Here is an 18,235-nt window from a genome sequence, read left to right as displayed (position 1 = left end):
ACACATCGATTGGTTGCCTCCTGCATGAGCCCTGACAGGGGAAGAGCCTGCAACCAAGATATGTGCCCTTGACCAGAATCAAACCTGGGACCCTTTGGTCCTCAGGCCAATGCTCTATCCACTGAGCCAAACCAGCTAAGGCTAAGATTATTTTAGACATATGAAAGCTGAAAGATTTAATCACCAACAGATCTGCACTACAAGAAATGGTAAAGAAAATCCTTCAGGCAAAAGAAAAATGACACCAGATGAAAATAATGTATCTACACATAGGAATGAAAATGAAAGCATGTATCTACCTATAGGGATGAGACAATGATATCTCCACTGCTAAATATGTAAGAGTTTTTAAAAATTTGAAGTGTCTTTAAAACTAACTTTTTAGACAAAAACAACACTATGTTTTATAAAATAGGTATAAGAAAAATGTATGATAAGAACATAAAGACCAAAAAGGCAAAACAGAAGTATATTATTGTAAGGTTCTTATACTGCATGTGAAGTGCTGAATATTACTTAAACGTAGACTATAAGTTAAAAAACCCGTATATGGATGTTCATTGCAATTCATGAGTAATAGCCAAAAACTGAAACCGACCCAAATCTGTGTCTATCCTGTGTCTATCAACACAGGAATGGATAAGCAAATTGGAGTAAATTCATACAATAGGATCTACTAACAATAGAAAAAATGTTGATTGGTACAACAAAATGGATGAATCTTAAAATAATTATACCAAGAGAAAGAAACCAGACAAAGAGCACATACTGTATGATTACATTTATATGAACTCTAGAAGACACAAACTAATCCTCAGAGTCAGAGAACAGATCAATGGTTGCCTGGTGGTAATGTGGGACAATACAGATTACAAAGTACACAATAAACTTTTAAGAGTGATGGATATCTTGATTGTGGTGATGGTTTCTTTCACATATGTAAAACTTATTAAATTGTACACATTAAAATATGTGTAATTTATTGTATATAACCTATTCCTCAATAAAGCTGCTTAAAAAACAATTTTGGACTTAAATTTAGGTTAAAAACAAAAAATATTTAGACTATTTACAGTGCTCTGGCTCCACAGAGTAAAAATAAAATAGATGAAAGCTAGAACTAATAAAATACTTATAATTTTTAAGGATTAAGTTGGATCACAGAAACCAACTACTCAAATACTTTCTTATTAAAGACTAGAGGCCTGGTGCACGAAATTTGGCATGGGTAGGGTTCCTAAGCCTGGCTAGCGATCAGGGCTGATCAGGGCCTTCTGGCTGCCGGCCGGGATCTTCCTTCATTCTGCACTGCCCCCTGGTGGCCAGCACATGTCATAGCGAGCATCGAACTTCTGGTCTCCCAGTTGAACTCCCGAGGGGGCACTTTGCACATAAGCCTTTTATATCCTACTAGAGGCCCAGGGCACGAAATTTGTGCATGGGGGGTGAGGAGGGTGGTGGGTTCCCTCAGCCCAGCCTGCACCCTCTTCAATCTGGGACCCCTTGGGGGATGTCTGACTGCCGGTTTCGGCCCAGGGATTGGGCCTAAACTGGCAATCAGACATCCCTCTCACAGTCCTGGACCGCTGGCTCCTAATCGCTCACCTGCCTGCATGTCTGGTCACCCCTAACTGCGTTCTTCCCCTGCCGGCCTGATCGCCCCTCACTGCCTCTGTGTGCCGACCTGATCGCCCCCAACTGCCCCCTCCCTGCCAGCCTGGTCACTCCTAACTGCCCCTCCCCCCCCCGCTGGCCTAGTCGCCCCATGCAGCCCCATTCAGTCGTTTGGTCGTCCCTCACTAATCCCCCTGCTGGCCTGGTTGCCCCACGCAGTCTGCTTGTTCAATTGTTTGGTCATCCCTCACTAACCCCCCCGCCGGTCTGCTCACCCCACACAGCCTGCTTCTTCAGTCGTTTGGTCGTCTCTCACTAACCCCCTGCTGGCCTGGTCGTAGGCAGCCATCTTGTGAGGGCGTGAGGGTTAATTTGCATATTACCTCTTTATTATATAGGATATATTCTATAATAATAAAAATGTAATATGCTAATTCGACCAGACGTCCTTCCGGATGACCTTCTGGATGAAGCCGGGGCTGAGAGGGAAGCCTGGGCCCCGGGTGCCTGCCGGTGGCCAGAGGGAAGCCTGGGTCCCAGGTGCCAGAGGGAAGCCAGTGCTAGCAGCCGGAGGAAGGAAGGTCTACTCTTGCATGAATTTCGTGCATCGGGCCTCTAGTATATAATAAAAGCCTAATATGCAAATTGTCCCCTGGGGCAGTCATTCGACAGGAAGACCAGGAGTTCAACCGCTTGCTATGATGTGCGCTGACCACCAGGGGACGGCGCGGAACATGGTGGGCGTCGACAATCGAACTTCCAGTCTCCTGGTCGAACTCCTGAGGGGATACTTTGCACATTAGCCTTTTATATCCTATCCTATCTAATAAAGAGGGAATACGCTAATTGACCCTCACACCATTGCAAAGATGGCGGCACCCACAGCCACAGATGGAGGCGCCCAGTCCCCTCAGCCCCGCCCAGGCGCCTGTCTCTGGAGTCCCCCAGTCCCCTCAGCCTCCCGGCCACCCAGGGCCGGCCCAAGGCACAGGCAAGCCTCGGAAGGCAGCTGCACAGCTGCCCAGGGCCAGCCCAAGGTGCAGGCAAGCCTTGGATGGCGGCTGCCGGGCCACCCGAGGCTTAGGTAACCAGGGCTGGCCAAGGCTTGCGCTGCCGGCAGTGGCAGCAGCAGAGGTGTGATGGGGTGTTGCCTTCGCCTGATTGCTGGGTGGCCTCCCACCCGAGGGCTCCCGGACTGTGAGAGGGGGCAGGCTGGGCTGAGGGACCCCCCTCCAGTGCATGAATTTTCATGCACCGGGCCTCTAGTATAATACTATATAATAAAAGCCTAATATGCTAAGTGTCCAGTTGTCTGGTTAGCCATTCAACCAATCAAAGCGTAATATGCTAATGATATGCTAAGGCCATTCAACTGCTTACTATAACATGCACTGACCACCAGGGGCAGACACTTGGACCAGTAGGTTAGCTTGCTGCTGGGGTCCGGTCGATTGGGACTGAGCAAGACGGGCCGGACACACCCTGCAGCCCTCCCATGGTCCCTCCCAAGCTGGCCAATCTCCTGCATCCCTCCCTGGCCCTGATCGTGCAACTGTGGGGTCTCTCAGCCTGGCCTGCGCCCCCTTGCAATCTGGAACTCCTCGGGGGATGTTGGAGAGCCAGTTTCGGTGCAACAGCGGAATGACCCGTCACTATGACATGCACTGACCACCAGGGGGCAGACACTCAATGCAGGAGCTGCCTCCTGGTGGTCAGTGCGCTCCCACAGGGGGAGCACTGTCCAGCCAGAGCTGGGCTCACGGCTGGTAAGCGCAGTGGCAGTAGTGGGAGCTTCTTCTGCCTCTGTGGCAATGCTAAGGATGTCTGACTGACGGCTTTGGCCCACTCTCCGGGGGAGCCGGCCAAAGCTGTCAGCCAGACATCCCCTGAGGGCTCCCAGACTGCAAGAGGGTGCAGGCCGGGCTGAGGGATCCCCACCACCCAGTACATGAATTTTGTGCACTGGGCCTCTGGTATATAATAAAAGCCTAATATGCAAATTGTCCCCTGGGTCAGTTGTTCGACAGGGAGACTGGGAGTTGACCACCAGGGGGCGGCACAAAACATGGCAGGTATGAGCAACGTGGTGCTGGCAGGCGGTGCTACCGCCCAGCTCCCAGGCACTGAGGGAGCCAAGCAGGGGGCCTGGCCCCGATCAACTGCCGCGCAGGCGGGATGGTAGAGCAGGTGAGGACATGGCGCCAGGCCATGGTGGGGTGCCAGGCAGGGCGGCAGGGCTGCGGGGCTGCGGGGCTGCGGGGCTGCGGGGCTGCGAGACTGGGGGCGTGAGCTGGGCCCCATCCCTGCAGGCCACCCTGAGGGACCCCACCCATGCACGAATTCATGCACCGGGCCTCAAGTATATAGATAAAAGATATCCCAGAAAATTAGTGACTTGCCCAAGGTCTTACAGCTTCAGTTAAAGGCTTAATAAACTGTTTTAAGATCCACAATGGCAGGGATTGTTATTTAGGCCACCACTGTATCCTTTTTACCTAGTACAATGCCTGGGACATGGTAAGAGTTCAATAAATATTTGTTAAAAAGGAGGGTAAAAACGAAGATAAAAGGAAAGGAAATCTCCCTTGCAATATGACTGGAAGTGTCTCCTTATCTTCAATTTTATAATCTCTAACACAGGTGAGAAAATTAAGCAATATCTTTAATATCACAAATAGAAGAGAATAAATTATATTCCATATTTTTAGCTTACTGAATATTTTATTATATTTGCATGCTTAAAAATTTCTAATTCATGTTACCAACTCTTGAACAGGCAGAAGAATAGAAAATACTCCATTTATGAAGATTAGTGACATTTTTAAGTTTTAACCCTCACCTGAGGATATGTTTTTATTGATTTTAGACAGAGAGGGAGGGAGGGAGGGAGGGAGGAAGGAAGGGAGAGAGATTTAGAGAAACATTGATTGGTTGCCCCCCGACAGGGGATTGAACCCACAACCTAGGTATGTGCCCAAACTGGGAATCGAACCCCCAATCTTTATTTTGGTGTTCAGGATGATGTTCCAACCAACTGAGCCACCTGGCCAGGGCGACATTTTCAAATTCTGAAAATTAAGGAAAAAGTGCTTACCAAAAATTTCTCCATTTTTTGCATATTCTGTCACAAGGTACAACATGTTTTTGGTCTCCATTACCTATTGATAAATAATTCCATATTAGTCTGACAGGAAAGAATTGAAATTTGCCACATTTTATAGAGTTACTTATTTTAAAACTACTAATAAAAGTGTCAAAGTCATGAACAATTCAGAAGCTGGCGAAGTATAAGACACAATATCCTTATGCTAACACTCTGGTGAAAAATCTAGATCCTTGCTCTTCCAAGTGTCATCCACGGACCAGCAGAGGCAGCACTGCTCAGGTATCTTAGAAATAAATGTAGGCTCTCAGGCCCCACCCAGATCTACTGACACAGAATTTATCTTTTAACAAAATCTCCAGGTGGTTATTATGCACATTCAAGTTTAAAAAATGCTAATATAGGTAACTGGAGTTTTGAAGTTCAATTTTTTACCACCTCCTCACTGACTTTTCTAGCCCTGTGTGATACGGGAGACTCTGATCGAGGAAAGGAGAATAAAACACAGCTCAGTTTATCTGGCACAATGTGATATTCCTCCTACTATACTTTAATACTGTAACAAGTATTATTATTTTAAAACATTGTTCAAAAGTTTCTTCATAACTCCACCGCTATATATACTTTTATTTAAATTAGTTTTTCTAGGTTCAGAAAAGAAGCCTGTCATTGTCATAAACTTGATTTTTCAAACTATACTGAACCGAAAAGAAATGAATTTACAAATTCAAAAATGATTGAGTTTTAGATTGCCTCTCTGTAACACTCTACCATTTTACATACTGGCACATACTAATAGCATAAAATTGAACTGCTATCTACTAAACAGCTGAAGCAAATTTGCTTTAACATGTAGGTGTAGGACTACCCCCTATCAGACCAGAAAACTAAGAGCCACCTACAATTTGGGTCTAAACAAGTCAAACAGCAAATCAATTTACCTCATCATTTAGTTCAAATAAACATAGAATTATCATGTGAAGCTTCATGTTTTAACCTCAGTTTGGCTTATGGGTCATCAGAGACTTCTAAGAATGTGATAATTTTTTTATAAGTATCCTCTTCAGAAATATTTTTTAAAAAGTGTAAAGGGGCCTGGCTGGCGTGGCTCAGAGGTTGAGCATCAACCTATGAACCAGGAGGTCACGGTTCAATTCCCGGTCAGAGCACATGCCTGGGTTGCAGGCTGGATCCCCAGTGGGGGGCGTGCAGGAGGCAGCCGATCAATGATTCTCTCTCATCATTGATGTTTCTATCTCTCTCTATCTCTCCCTTCTCTGAAACGAATAAAAAATATATTTATAAACTAAAAAAATTTAAAAAAGCATAAAGGGAGAAATACTCTGGTATACTATACATTTGACCTAAGAGGGCCTCTAGGGTTTTAGAACTTCAGGAATTGTTTTGAGTGGCACACCACAGTCTCTCATTTTTAGGTAATGATAATGCTAATGGTCCCACACCTCTTTAACTGCAAATTTCTATCAATAAAAAGTTGTTTAGCTAAATATGTATATGTGTATGTACATATGTATACATAAAATATGTATCTGCATTTTGAATATATAAAGAGATACAAATTACATACTCGTGCCACTGTCTAAATACAATAGGTACATATAGTCTAGCATACTGTAACATTTTAGTTTGAAACTAATTTTCCAATATAAATATTCCACATCTTAATGAATGAAATTATTATAAGTGTTTGGTATTACATTACCATTCTTAAAGATGAAATACTCTTTAAAAATATGAGAAAATCTTCCTTTTAAAAAACATGGTTTACACTTAAAATGGGTACAGTTTCTTACAAAAATTATATCTTAATAAAGTTGTTTTTTAAAAAATGGCTCAGTTACTTTATCTAATATAACAACCCAAATAAAACATAAGATTTGGCTCTACGTATTACAAATATGTCACTAAGTAATAAATCATTTTTGGCCTTTGTATTTAATAAAACAATAGCAATATATTTTTTAAGTAAGCAAAATTCCCATGTCCTCATTAATAGTACCACCACCAAATCCCAGCAGGTTTAAGATGGTATCACAAATGCACAACTATGAGCTTTTAATTAAAAAAAAATTTTAAACATATTTTTATTGATTTCAGAGAGGAAGGGAAAAGGAGAGAGAGATAGAAACATCAATGATGAGAGAGAATCATTGATCAGCTGCTTCCTGCACGCCCCTACTGGGGATTGAGCCCGAAACCCTGACAAGTGACCTGACTGGGACTCAAACTATGACCTCCTAGTTCATAGGCTGATGCTCAACCACTGAGCCACACCGGCCAGGCAAGCTTTTTAAATAAATAACTTACAGTATGAGAGACACGTTAAAATTAAGCTACAAGTTTTTATTTTCCCAATTTTTTATTTGAATATAGAAAGGTGGTTCTATTCAGTTTAGTAAAAACATGACATCATCCTTTTTTAATACGTTGAAAAAACTATCATAAAAGAGAAAAATGATGATGCAAAATAGAGAACTGAATGTGAGAAGCATGGAGAGTTGTAAGGCTAAGTCATACCTGATAAAGTTTGATTATGTGAGGATGGTCTAACATTTTCATTATTTGTACTTCTCGGTAGATTTTCTCAAGGTTCACTGCATCCAGCTGAGATTTATCTATAATTTTTATCGCCACCTGCATCCCATACACAAATAAATACAGTTAGTATAGAATGGTTAACATTTTCCAGTTAGAATCTTTTTAACAAATGACATCTGAGACTTTGCCTGTAGGTTCCTATTACAATAATAGCTAGATTAAATTCAATGCTCATTTATTCATTCAACAAATAGTTCTTAAACATCTACTATGTGTAAAACACTGGTATATTTTGTTCGGTAGTGTCTTCAGTGTGCTATGAAGAATAACCCTACAAAGTTACTTTAATAAAACATATTCCCCTTTCAATACAAACGAAATGCCTTTGTACTCCATTTATAAATTAAATAAAATCTCAGCAGTTTCAACTAGTTATTATCCCACCACAAGGTACCTATAAATAAATGATCAACTAGAACAGTTTCTATTGTGCTAAAATGAAATATATATATATACACACACACACACACAAGGCTAAGTGACCGACTGTACATCTGTCCAACGAACCGGCCAGTATATATGACGCACACTGGCAATTTAAAAATAAACATTGACTCGCATATGTGCGATACATATAAAGCTCTTGCTGGCGCCTTAGCATGCGTGTGTTGCTTTCTCTCGAGTTTGAAGAGCGTGTGACGTTAATGTTGTAAATACTTCATCACAAGGGAAATTAGTCAAGCAATCTGAAAGTGTTTTTACTCTTAATGTGGTATACAGGGAGATATCTGCATAATCAACTTATCAGTCATTGTTTTTATCAGTTGTTTTTATAACATGTTTTTGTTGTTTTATATCATGTCTTTGTTGTTTTTATATCATGTTGTTTATTTATTAATCAATTTATATATTATTTTCATATACATTTTACTAATTTTCTTTCATCTCTGACACTATTATAGAGAAAGGGTGAGTAGCAATATTAAAATATTTCTTCTAATTTCCTTTTAATGTGCAGGAATCCATGCACCAGGCCACTAGTTTTTCTAGAAAAGCCAAATGATAGGTTCAAAAGCTAATATAAATTATAAAAATTCATCTCCATGAAACTACCCATTGGATTAAATTTTTTAAGATATATTTTTATTGATTTCAGAGAAGAAGGGAGAGGGAGAGACAGAAACATCAATGATGAGAGAAAATCACCAATTGGCCGCTTCCTGCACACCTCCCACTGGAGACCGAGCCTGCAACCCCAGGCATGTGCCCATGACCAGCATCGAACCTGGGACACCCTGGTCCGCAGGCCAACGCTCCATCCACCAAGCCAAACCAGCCAGGGCTGATTTAAATTTTGTTCTAAAAAACAAAGTACAAAAACTCAAATGTTAGTAATTACACTAAATTTTGACTTTCATAACGAAATCTGATTTTTAAAAATGTGGCCTCTCTCTCTTATAACTAGATAGGAACCCAAACCCTCCCAAGGTTAATAATTTGAAGGAGCTGCATTTGAAGATGAATAACTAGGTAATCAGAAATCAACAATCATGTACCTTTTTTTCATGCAATCAAAAAAACCCAATTTTTAAAAATTAGTATATCTTTGGTTAGGAAATAAACCATTCTGACTTAAAATTTTCAGATAATTAGACACCACCCAAATTTAATTGTAAGTTCTGAAGAAACTCTAAAATGTACTTTTCATTCTTTGTATGTATTCTGAACATAATTCAGTTGTATGTTGTTTCAGGGTAATATTTAAGATATTGATACTGTATGCACGATAATCTAATAGGACTCAGCTTGTCAATTCCCTCAGACCCTTGATTATACAATTATTTTTTTCTTCTTTCCTTATAGCTACTCTGTCCTTTGCTTGTATCTCTACTGTAAGGTTTATTTCTTTTCTTTTTTAAAAAAATATATTTTATTGATTTCTTACAGAGAGGAAGGGAGAGGGACAGCGAGTCAGAAACATCGATGAGAGAGAAACATCGATCAGCCGCCTACTGCACACTCCCCACTGGGGATGCGCCCGCAACCAAGGCACATGCCCTTGACCGGAATCGAACCCGGGACCCCTGAGTCCACAGGCCGACGCTCTATCCACTGAGCTAAACTGGTCAGGGCTGTAAGGTTTATTTTTTACCTTTGTCTATTTCTAATTTGCTGTCACAGCTTGTTTTCTGATTTGAATTAATTGTAATCCACAGAAGAACTCAAGTTCCCAAGAGAAATCAGATTACTAAATATATTCATAAAACTAAATTTTTGCCTAAGAGCTTCTTTGCTAGGCAGTTTTACAATAGTTATTTTGATATTTGTTAGTATTTTGCTTCTGTAATCAAAATATTCTAGAAAGTAGAAAGTGCTAAACTTTGCTAGAAATGAGACTATAGGCACAGTTATTATCATTTACTTTGGGTAAAAGTTGACAGATAAAAAGGTAACTCTATACTTGAATATTTTCAATATCCCTTAGGACGGTAACATGGGCATATTTTGTCTCCCCATTTTAGCTCTCTCTTCATATTTGCTTCTACTAGTATGTATCAGATAGGACTGTTATGCCTCCCATTCTTTGTGGGCTGGCATAGCGTAGAGAGTATCTTGAGGGGCCCAGTAGTGCAGTCTCTTTGTTCAGCTGAGCTGGATGCTCTAGGAGTGCCCCTTGTGTGCACTGTTTGGGCTCTCCTGTTGTAATTGGGACTTGATTATTGATGTCCCGTTTGTGGGAGGGATCGCCCCTCCAACTTGCTACCAGTGAAGTTCAACCCCAAGGTTGTCGTGCCAGCTGTCCAGTGGGCAGGGACTCCTTAGCCCAGAGGCTGGGTCTGCTTTGAGTCTCACGCCTTGATTTTCCCTGTTCTGAGCTGTACTCTCCTCACCGAGCTAGTTCTGCAGGTGTCAGCTGCAGGCGCTTGGGCTCCCGCTGGCTTTTGCCTCGCTGAGCAGTCTGGGATGGGTCTGCTGTGGAGACCCAAACTGCTGTTTCTGACTAATTAGATATGTATGCATTGTTTTAAAAATAACCTTCAGTGAATTTATTGGAGATTAGAAAAATTAATATTCCTTCTGCAAGTGTTCAAAAAGAAAGTTTCCTATACAACATTAGAGGGCACATTGGATAAGCTAAAATGATTACTAAATCCCATGTAAAGTAGCAACACTGAATATTATAACCTCAGAAATAGGAAAACGAGAATTAAAAACAACAAAATACTGCCCTGGCTTATGTAGCTCAGTTGATTGACCGTCATACCATGTACCAGAATGTCTCCAGTTTGATTCCCAGTCAGGGCAACAAAACAAAAACAAAAATCCTAACAAAATACCTAATATGTCACTTATATCTCAAAAGATACCATTTTCACTTATTATATTTACAAAGATTAAAATGTAAATACCCTTGAGAGCTAAGGTTCAAAGAGATGGCCACTTTTATATGTGGCTGCTAGGAATAAAAAATAGGTTATAACTTTTCTATAAGGTAATTTGACAATGTCAAGAACCTTAAAAATCATCCATCCCATTTAGCCTAAGGATTCTACTTCTAAGAAATTATTTGAAAGAAATAATCTGAAATGATAATTTATAACATTAAAAAGTAGAAACAGTAACTAGGAAATAATTACATGAACTATGGTAAGTTTACATTATGACTTATTAATATTAACTATTAAAATGGTTCCTTTTAATAATATGGAGAAATGCTTAGACTAAAAAATAATGGACTATTTTATTTTTCCATTATACTTTTCTGTATAATTTCTCTTTGATTAAAATGAATACTTTTCTAATAAGAAAAAAGAAAATGGAGTTATATTTATCAAATATGCTAACTTCTTTATCTGTGAAATATTAGTCATTTTCTTAATTTCTAAATTCTTTATAAAATGGGTATATTTTAAGATTTAAATATTAGTTAAGACTATATATAGAGATGTTTCCAATAATCTTAAGTTAAAAAATACACACAAAGTAACAACTACGTAAAATACAAATTTGCACAGATTAAATGTAAGAGCAGAAATCAAATAATGTTAAACTGATGAATAAGAGGAATATTTTCATGTTTCAACATATAATTTAATGCTTATGTTACCCTGTATGATAAATTTAGAAAAAATTATTTCACTTCTCATAAGAAATATTAATCTCATACATTTAAAGAAACCACACACACGAGTGGCTTTGAGGAACTTTATAAGGAAGTTACAAAATAAGAGCTATTCTTCTAGTAACAAATCAGAAGGCATTAACATATGTTTGCTGTCTCAGGTAATATCTGCTTCAGTGTTATTTACTACTAACACACTAATTCTACATTGTCTCTCTAAAGTAGCAAGTAGATTTATCCTTACCATACAATTATATTTTTAAAGTTAAAAAATAAAATTTGACTAAAAAGTGAATGTAAGTAGTCTACAATGAAAGGGTTTCTGAAAGCAGTAAAAGTCAGTAGTAAAACTGACATGGAGTTCTTTAATTACCCTTTAAGGGTAAATAAATTAGACTTTTTTTCCAATTTAAAATTTGACTTTTAAAATACAAGAATTTATATAATAAAATAAGCCCTCATTAAGATTTAATTTGATTATTATAATGATGGGTAAGCGAAACCAATTGGAGTAAGGGTAAATGTTAGTATACTTTTATACGCATACAAATTCAACTGAGAATTTTTAAGACTATAAATGATTAAAAATAATCTTAAAAATTATTTAAGCAAATTTACAAAAAGACAACTCAATTAAAAAATGGGCCGAAGAACAAACAAGCAATTCACAAAAGAAATACAGTCATCACATGAAACTGTGTAATCAAAGAAACGCAAATGAGAATAAGATATATTATTTTCTTCCATCAAATCGGGAAGATTTAAAAATCTTATTCCTGGTAAATATGCAGTCTTCCTGGTAAAAATTAATAGGTACTCCTTTTTTATTTTAGGGTAATTTGGCATCCCATGCCATAAGATACAGATGTAAAGACATATTTCCTGACCCAAGAATTTCCATAACTATGGTATTACCCTAAGGAAATAATCAGATAGGTATACAAAAATGTATATACAGGAATGCTCTCTGAAACATTATTTTTGAAAGAGAAACAGTGAGAGAGCGAAATAAGAACAGGAAGTTGATAAATAAAATACAGTCAGTCATGTGCAAGGATAGTTAGTATTTAACTGAAGTTCTTTTTAAAACTTGGGGAAATTTCACTAACACATAAAAAACACAGATTACATATATAGATGACATCAATTTTATTACCTATATGTAGAACATATGTGAATAACTAAGAGGATATGAACTTAATTATCTCTTGGTCTGGATGGTGGAATTAAGGATATTTATTTTCTTCTTTGAGCTTTTCAACAATGTCTACATTGAATAAGCAATGTCTACAATTATTTTTGTAGTTGGAGGAAAAACACATAAATACTATGATTATTTTAAAGAACTTAAAACAAATTTTAGCATCACTTTTTAGCTTACTCCATCCAAGATTCATCTCTTAACCTGTTTAAAGTATTTTTAAAATGATGATTTTTTAAATTACATTCCCAAATGTAATTCTTTCATTCTTCTAATAATCTGAAACTGGATACATGGGCTGTTTCTCTTTGAAGGGTGAAATCGCATTCTCCACAAATGTTCTGTATAAAGGAACTTTTACATAACTTATAAAAAATATGCAGCCAGAAGTTAGAAGTACTAGGTACACCAAAGAGGAAAGAAAGGTATCTTAATGTATTTCTGGAATCCATTTGGCTCCAAGAAAATGAATCTGTCATCAGCAGTGGGTCATAAATCAAATGTCATCATGTGAATCCAAGAATCGAGGCCAGTTTCAGTTATTTCTAAATAAATGTTTTCTTAATTGCCTGATACTGAGATATAATTTCCCAGTGGAATTAAACTAAGAACACATTAAACTCTGTTAAAGTTTAAAGTTTCTACAGAATATAAAAATTTACACAACTCTTATTTTGCATATTTGCCTCCCTCAACTGCCCCAAAAGAACAGAGTATTTTGAACTGAATAATTTGCCAAATATTACTAGGCTGGGTGCCAAGAAACTAGAGACAATTTCTAATAAAGCATATATCTTCCATGATAAATAAAATAATTATTTCATCACAAAGATCATAAATAGGCCTAGATACAAATATGGATGATTAAATTATTTGGTAGAAAGTCCTTCTGTTGCCCATAGTACAGCTGCTGCTTGAAATCTGGACTACTTCATAGCACAAGATTAATACCAAGAATACTTAGAGGAGTCTTAAAATTTTAAAGCAAAGTATAAAATTCAATTATATTAAAAAAATAAGTTCTCTTCTTCAAGAAATATTGCAATCAGGGTACGATATACCCTTCTCTGGTTTCTTACCCTTGCTCCAAAAATGCAACTTGGATACTTTATTTGGAAAACTTAAAAAATATATTTTAATGTAATAGTTAAAGAGTTATGCCTAAATATAAAAGCCCAAATGCACACAGAAAGCTTTTCAGTGAACAAAAGCAGTGTTCTGAATGTCCTTACTATAAGTTTTGTATTCCAGGTTCTCTTAAAGGGTAGGTGCCATTTAATAAGGCATTTTCAGAATCTCTGTGAAATATATTTAAGATTCCAAGGACCACATATTTATGTGTTCTTTAGCTAAACATGATAAATTTGATAAAAATATATTACTCTTTAATATAAAAATAACCTTCTCGCTTGGTAATTTCCTTCTAGGAATTTACCTCCAATTTCTCCTTCCTGAAAAAATAAAAAAATTCAGACAAAGAATTATATACACAAAAATCATTCAGTGCAAGTTATTTACTATAAGTCAACACTGGATGCTATCTAATGTTCAATAATAAGGGAATTATTAAGTAAAATAGGATTCATCTGTAAGGTAGAACACTGAAGATATTAAAAATGTTTTATCAAGTCCTGGCCAGTGTGGCTCAGTTGGTTGGGCACTGAAAGGTTGCCGGTTCCATTCCCCATTAGGGCACATATCCTGGTTGTGGGTTCATCCCTTAGTCAAGGTGTGTGGGAGGCAGCTGATTGATGATTCTCTCTCTCTCTTTCTCTCTCTCTCTTTTTCTCCTTTTCTCCCTAAAAAAAATCAATAAAAACATTTTAAAAAAATGTTTTATCAAGTTACATATAATGAGCAAAATGCTCAGGCTGTAAGTGGAAAAAGGTATACAATGTATATATATATGTGTACCTACCATGTGATCTCATCTATGGAAAAATGCATTAAAAAAGATGACTAGAGGGAAACGCACCATAATGTTGAGAATGACTTATTCCCACTGGTGAAGAAATTATACATGTACTTTTCTATGATCTATTCTTTATATTTTCTACATCAAGACTACATTTCTTTAATAGTCAGAAAACAAGAAAAAGTTTAAGGGTACAAGTGATTTTTCTGGAATTTTACTTAACAGACAAAAAAACTAGCCATATAATCAGATAAAAGGTAAAAGTTCTTTGCTAGTATAGTATTAATAAAATAAAACACTACTCAAGGACATATAGCACGACTGCCTAAAATAGTTTAACAGTCTAAATGCTATTATTCTTTTCCCATTATGCTAATTTTATAAAATTAGCCACTCTAATTCATAAATCACAAACAAATACTACAACGCTTTTATGAAGTACTGCATTATATTAGGAAGCCTTCCCTTTTGTTTGCAAATTTACACAGAAGTCCAACATGAGAATACTGCTTCAGATGATGATGTAATTATATTTCTTAATGTTAAGCTATTTAACTGATTAGACCAAAAGTAGACCAAGACTCTTTTGTCTACTGATCCCGCCCCCCCCAAAATGCCAACAGTCTTGGATCTCCCAAGCTCTGTAGAAAACATTATTTTTTAATGATACAGAACAAGAGGCAGAGAAGAGCCCATTCAAAATAAAAGGGTCCAATTGTTCATGACATTGATGTTTAAACTAAGCCCTAAAATCTGTCTTGGGTTCCAATTTTAGAAAAAAGACCTCTAAGTTTTAAAATACACAAACATACTGATGTTAAAGTATACTATATTGAAGAACCTTTATAAGCAATAAGTATAAGTTTATTTTGCTGATACTGTTCTTTATACATTATTTTCACTGTAATTACTGTACTGTGCTCAGCAATGAGAAGCTAAAATAATGTTCAATAAAACTTTAAAGTTTCCACTAGCCTTTTTATTTATATTTGAAGTAGCTATTGTAGTAGACATAAAAATACAGTAAATTAATGACGATAACAAAATACTTCTTTTTAAAAACTCTCATTAACAACAAATAGTATACTCTAAGAAAAATTGTTCTTACAACTGTATCTAGACAATTCTAAATGCAAATTACCATAAAACTTCACAGCAACTTTATAAAACTTGAGATCTACAGGAACCTTTCCTTAATTACCCTGCTATTTCACTCACCCCTCTCAACTTGAATATCTCCAATCACACCAAATCACCACAAACACACTCACCCTATGTTAAACGCACACTACTTCTTTTTGTATGTTAAGGACACCTTCTTTAGAAAAGCACAAAGGAGATGGGCCCTGTGGACTAGAAATTTAGCTCTTAACATAAATCATTTTACACACACATATACTACACACACAAATCAGGATCTGGGTGCTCTTTCACAATCTGACCTGTGCCTTCAATTACGAACTGATCTCACTCCATCTGATAGCCAAATCGTGGCACTACTTCACAGTGCCCCCTAGCTCTGCAAGATATATCAGGTTAAAACTGACATCTTTTGAACTGTCAAGCTCAACAGAATGTGTCAGTCACTATAAGCCCCACTTAAACAGATACTCTATTACCCAAATTTCATCTAATAAATAACAGCTCACAATTAAATCTTGCAACTAATACTGATAAGACCTGATGAGAAAAAAAAAAATGATATGAACTGACGGGTTTGGAATTTAGCCACATAACAATATATAGTTCAAAGTTCTGTAGCTTTTGTAACATGCAATTTGTTAGACTTTTAGACAGTTATGAAGCAAGGACTCATATAAAAAATACACTTTAAAAATGCCTTCTTTTAATGTAATTTAAAGGGGAAATGCCATATCATTAGACCATAGTTCTTTAGAAGAATGGAACCAATTTCTTCATTTAAAAAAATGCTGGATCAGATGAAGTAATTTCACTATTAGTCACAGTATTTATCATTACAAACTTAATCTGAATTGCTAACATTGAGAAATCTGTGAGAGGACAACCTGTAACCTTGGTACTGATGCTAAAAAATAAGTCATATTTGGGTTACTTCAAGATCAGTAAGGGAGGGTGAACAGTGAAGATGACGCAATGACATACACCCCTTCTTTTTGGCAATGGATCCCTTCACAAAAACAAAGAAAAAAACAAAGTTAAGCAAAACTTCTAAGAAAAACAGCTACGAAAATTACTCAAGCTGTCAACTGCCCTCCACCTTACACTGCCCTTCTGAAAAATGAAAAGGTCCTGTTATTCCACATTCAAACCCTAGTACACCCACACTAATATGGGGAAAAACGGAAAGGGGTGAAAACTGGGAGAAAAAAACAAACTGAAAAATGATGAAATAACAGAACCACTACCATGAGGCAAAGTGGAATGTGGAATACGTCGAAAACACCAGGTTTTTGTTTTTTCCCCCCTAAAGAATGGTTGTTTCTACCGTTTTTTTCTAAAGTATTTAATTTGCACATCTTAAAATAGAGACCCCGAGGAGAGCAGCTTGAGGCCGTGGAGGGAAGGGGGGCGGTTAGGTAAGAACAGGGACTTGTGGGGAAATGTGTGCGGTGCATTAGAATGTGCAATGGGGGGGGGGGGGGGGGCGGTGCGGAATCCGCCGGGAAGCAGCGGAGGCTTTGCGAGTGCAGAGCGGAGTCGGCGGCGGCGCGGGGAACGCGTGTGCACAGCACGGAGCACACCTGGCAGCGCGACCGCCCGGGGTGAGACAGGCCACGCCGCCCGCCGGGCAGACGCAGGGAGGACCGCTGTCACCAGCCCCATTGTCTGGAGTGTGGGAGCCAGCCGCCTGCCACCGAATCGGAGGCACTGTCGGGCAAAAGCAGGGAGAGATGACAGCGGCCGTCCGGGCATTCTCGGCCGCCGGGGTCCCTGCCTCGCGGGGCCGCGGGGGGCGCCGAGGTCACGGGGGCGCGCGATGCCCGTCTCCGGAGTCCGAGCGCGGGAGGGCGTCCCCTCCGCGGGGCCGGCGGCGTCCCGCACCGCGCAGCCCGGGAGCACCTCACTTCCCCTCCCACCCCACCCCCAGCCGAAAGCAGGGAAGACGCGGAACTTGGGCTCCCGAGCGGAGGCCACGGACCGGGTCACGCCAGGGTGGGAGGCGCTGGCCGAAATTCCGCGTGGCCGCCGGGGGTTGGCGTCGGGAAAGGCACAGCCCCGGCTGGTCGGGTTTCCAAGGGGACGACGACACTCGGTCCGAGTGGCCCGGCCGCGACCCCCTCGGCGCTCACCGACCCGCTGCACCTCCTGGGTCCTCAGTCCCGGGCCCTCTCGCCTCCGCTGGTGACCCGGCCTCCGGGGGTCTCCCCAGGCCCCGCTGCAGCCGCCCCGCTCGGGAAACAGCTCCTCTCCCCAGCCCTCGCCTCGGACGCCCCCGCCGAGCCCGGGCCGCACCTCCGTCTTGGTGATCCGGTGCCGCCCCAGCTTCACCACGGCGAAGTTGCCCTTGCCCAGCGTGCCCTCGATGTCGTAGAACCCCACCCGGACCGGCCCGCGCTGCAAGTGCCTCGGGCCATCCGCCATGACCATGCTGGGTCCCGCTGCCCGACACGGCGGACTGGAGCCTGGAGCGCGGGCTGGCGGGCGGCGCGGCTGAGCTCGGGCGACGGCCGCTCGGCTCGCTCCTCGCTCTGTCCCTTCAGCTCCGCTGGGCCCAGCCAGGCGCGCGCCGCTGCTGAC

At 39.8% G+C, this 18,235-nt stretch overlaps 1 protein-coding gene across 5 annotated transcripts in view; it reads right to left on the bottom strand.

Annotated features, from left to right (window-relative positions):
* SIK2 (salt inducible kinase 2) overlaps positions 1-18,235 on the bottom strand; it is a 137,920-nt gene extending 119,685 nt beyond the window's left edge. For 2 of the 5 annotated variants that reach the window (XM_036324310.1, XM_036324311.1), the window contains exons 1-3: positions 17,951-18,233; positions 7,256-7,372; positions 4,709-4,772 (exon numbers count right to left, since the gene is read on the bottom strand). In XM_036324310.1, the coding sequence (XP_036180203.1) occupies positions 4,709-4,772; positions 7,256-7,372; positions 17,951-18,085 (316 nt within the window). In that variant the 5' untranslated portion in view covers positions 18,086-18,233. Of the gene's footprint in view, positions 1-4,708; positions 4,773-7,255; positions 7,373-17,950 lie in introns of those variants that run through there. The other 3 variants (XM_036324312.1, XM_036324315.1, XM_036324313.1) reach the window with 3 other exon arrangements.

This window comes from Myotis myotis, unplaced genomic scaffold (assembly GCF_014108235.1).
Source record: "Myotis myotis isolate mMyoMyo1 unplaced genomic scaffold, mMyoMyo1.p scaffold_m19_p_10, whole genome shotgun sequence".
Taxonomy (NCBI): Eukaryota; Metazoa; Chordata; class Mammalia; order Chiroptera; family Vespertilionidae; genus Myotis; species Myotis myotis.
This window is presented reverse-complemented; position numbering and strand designations above follow the sequence as displayed.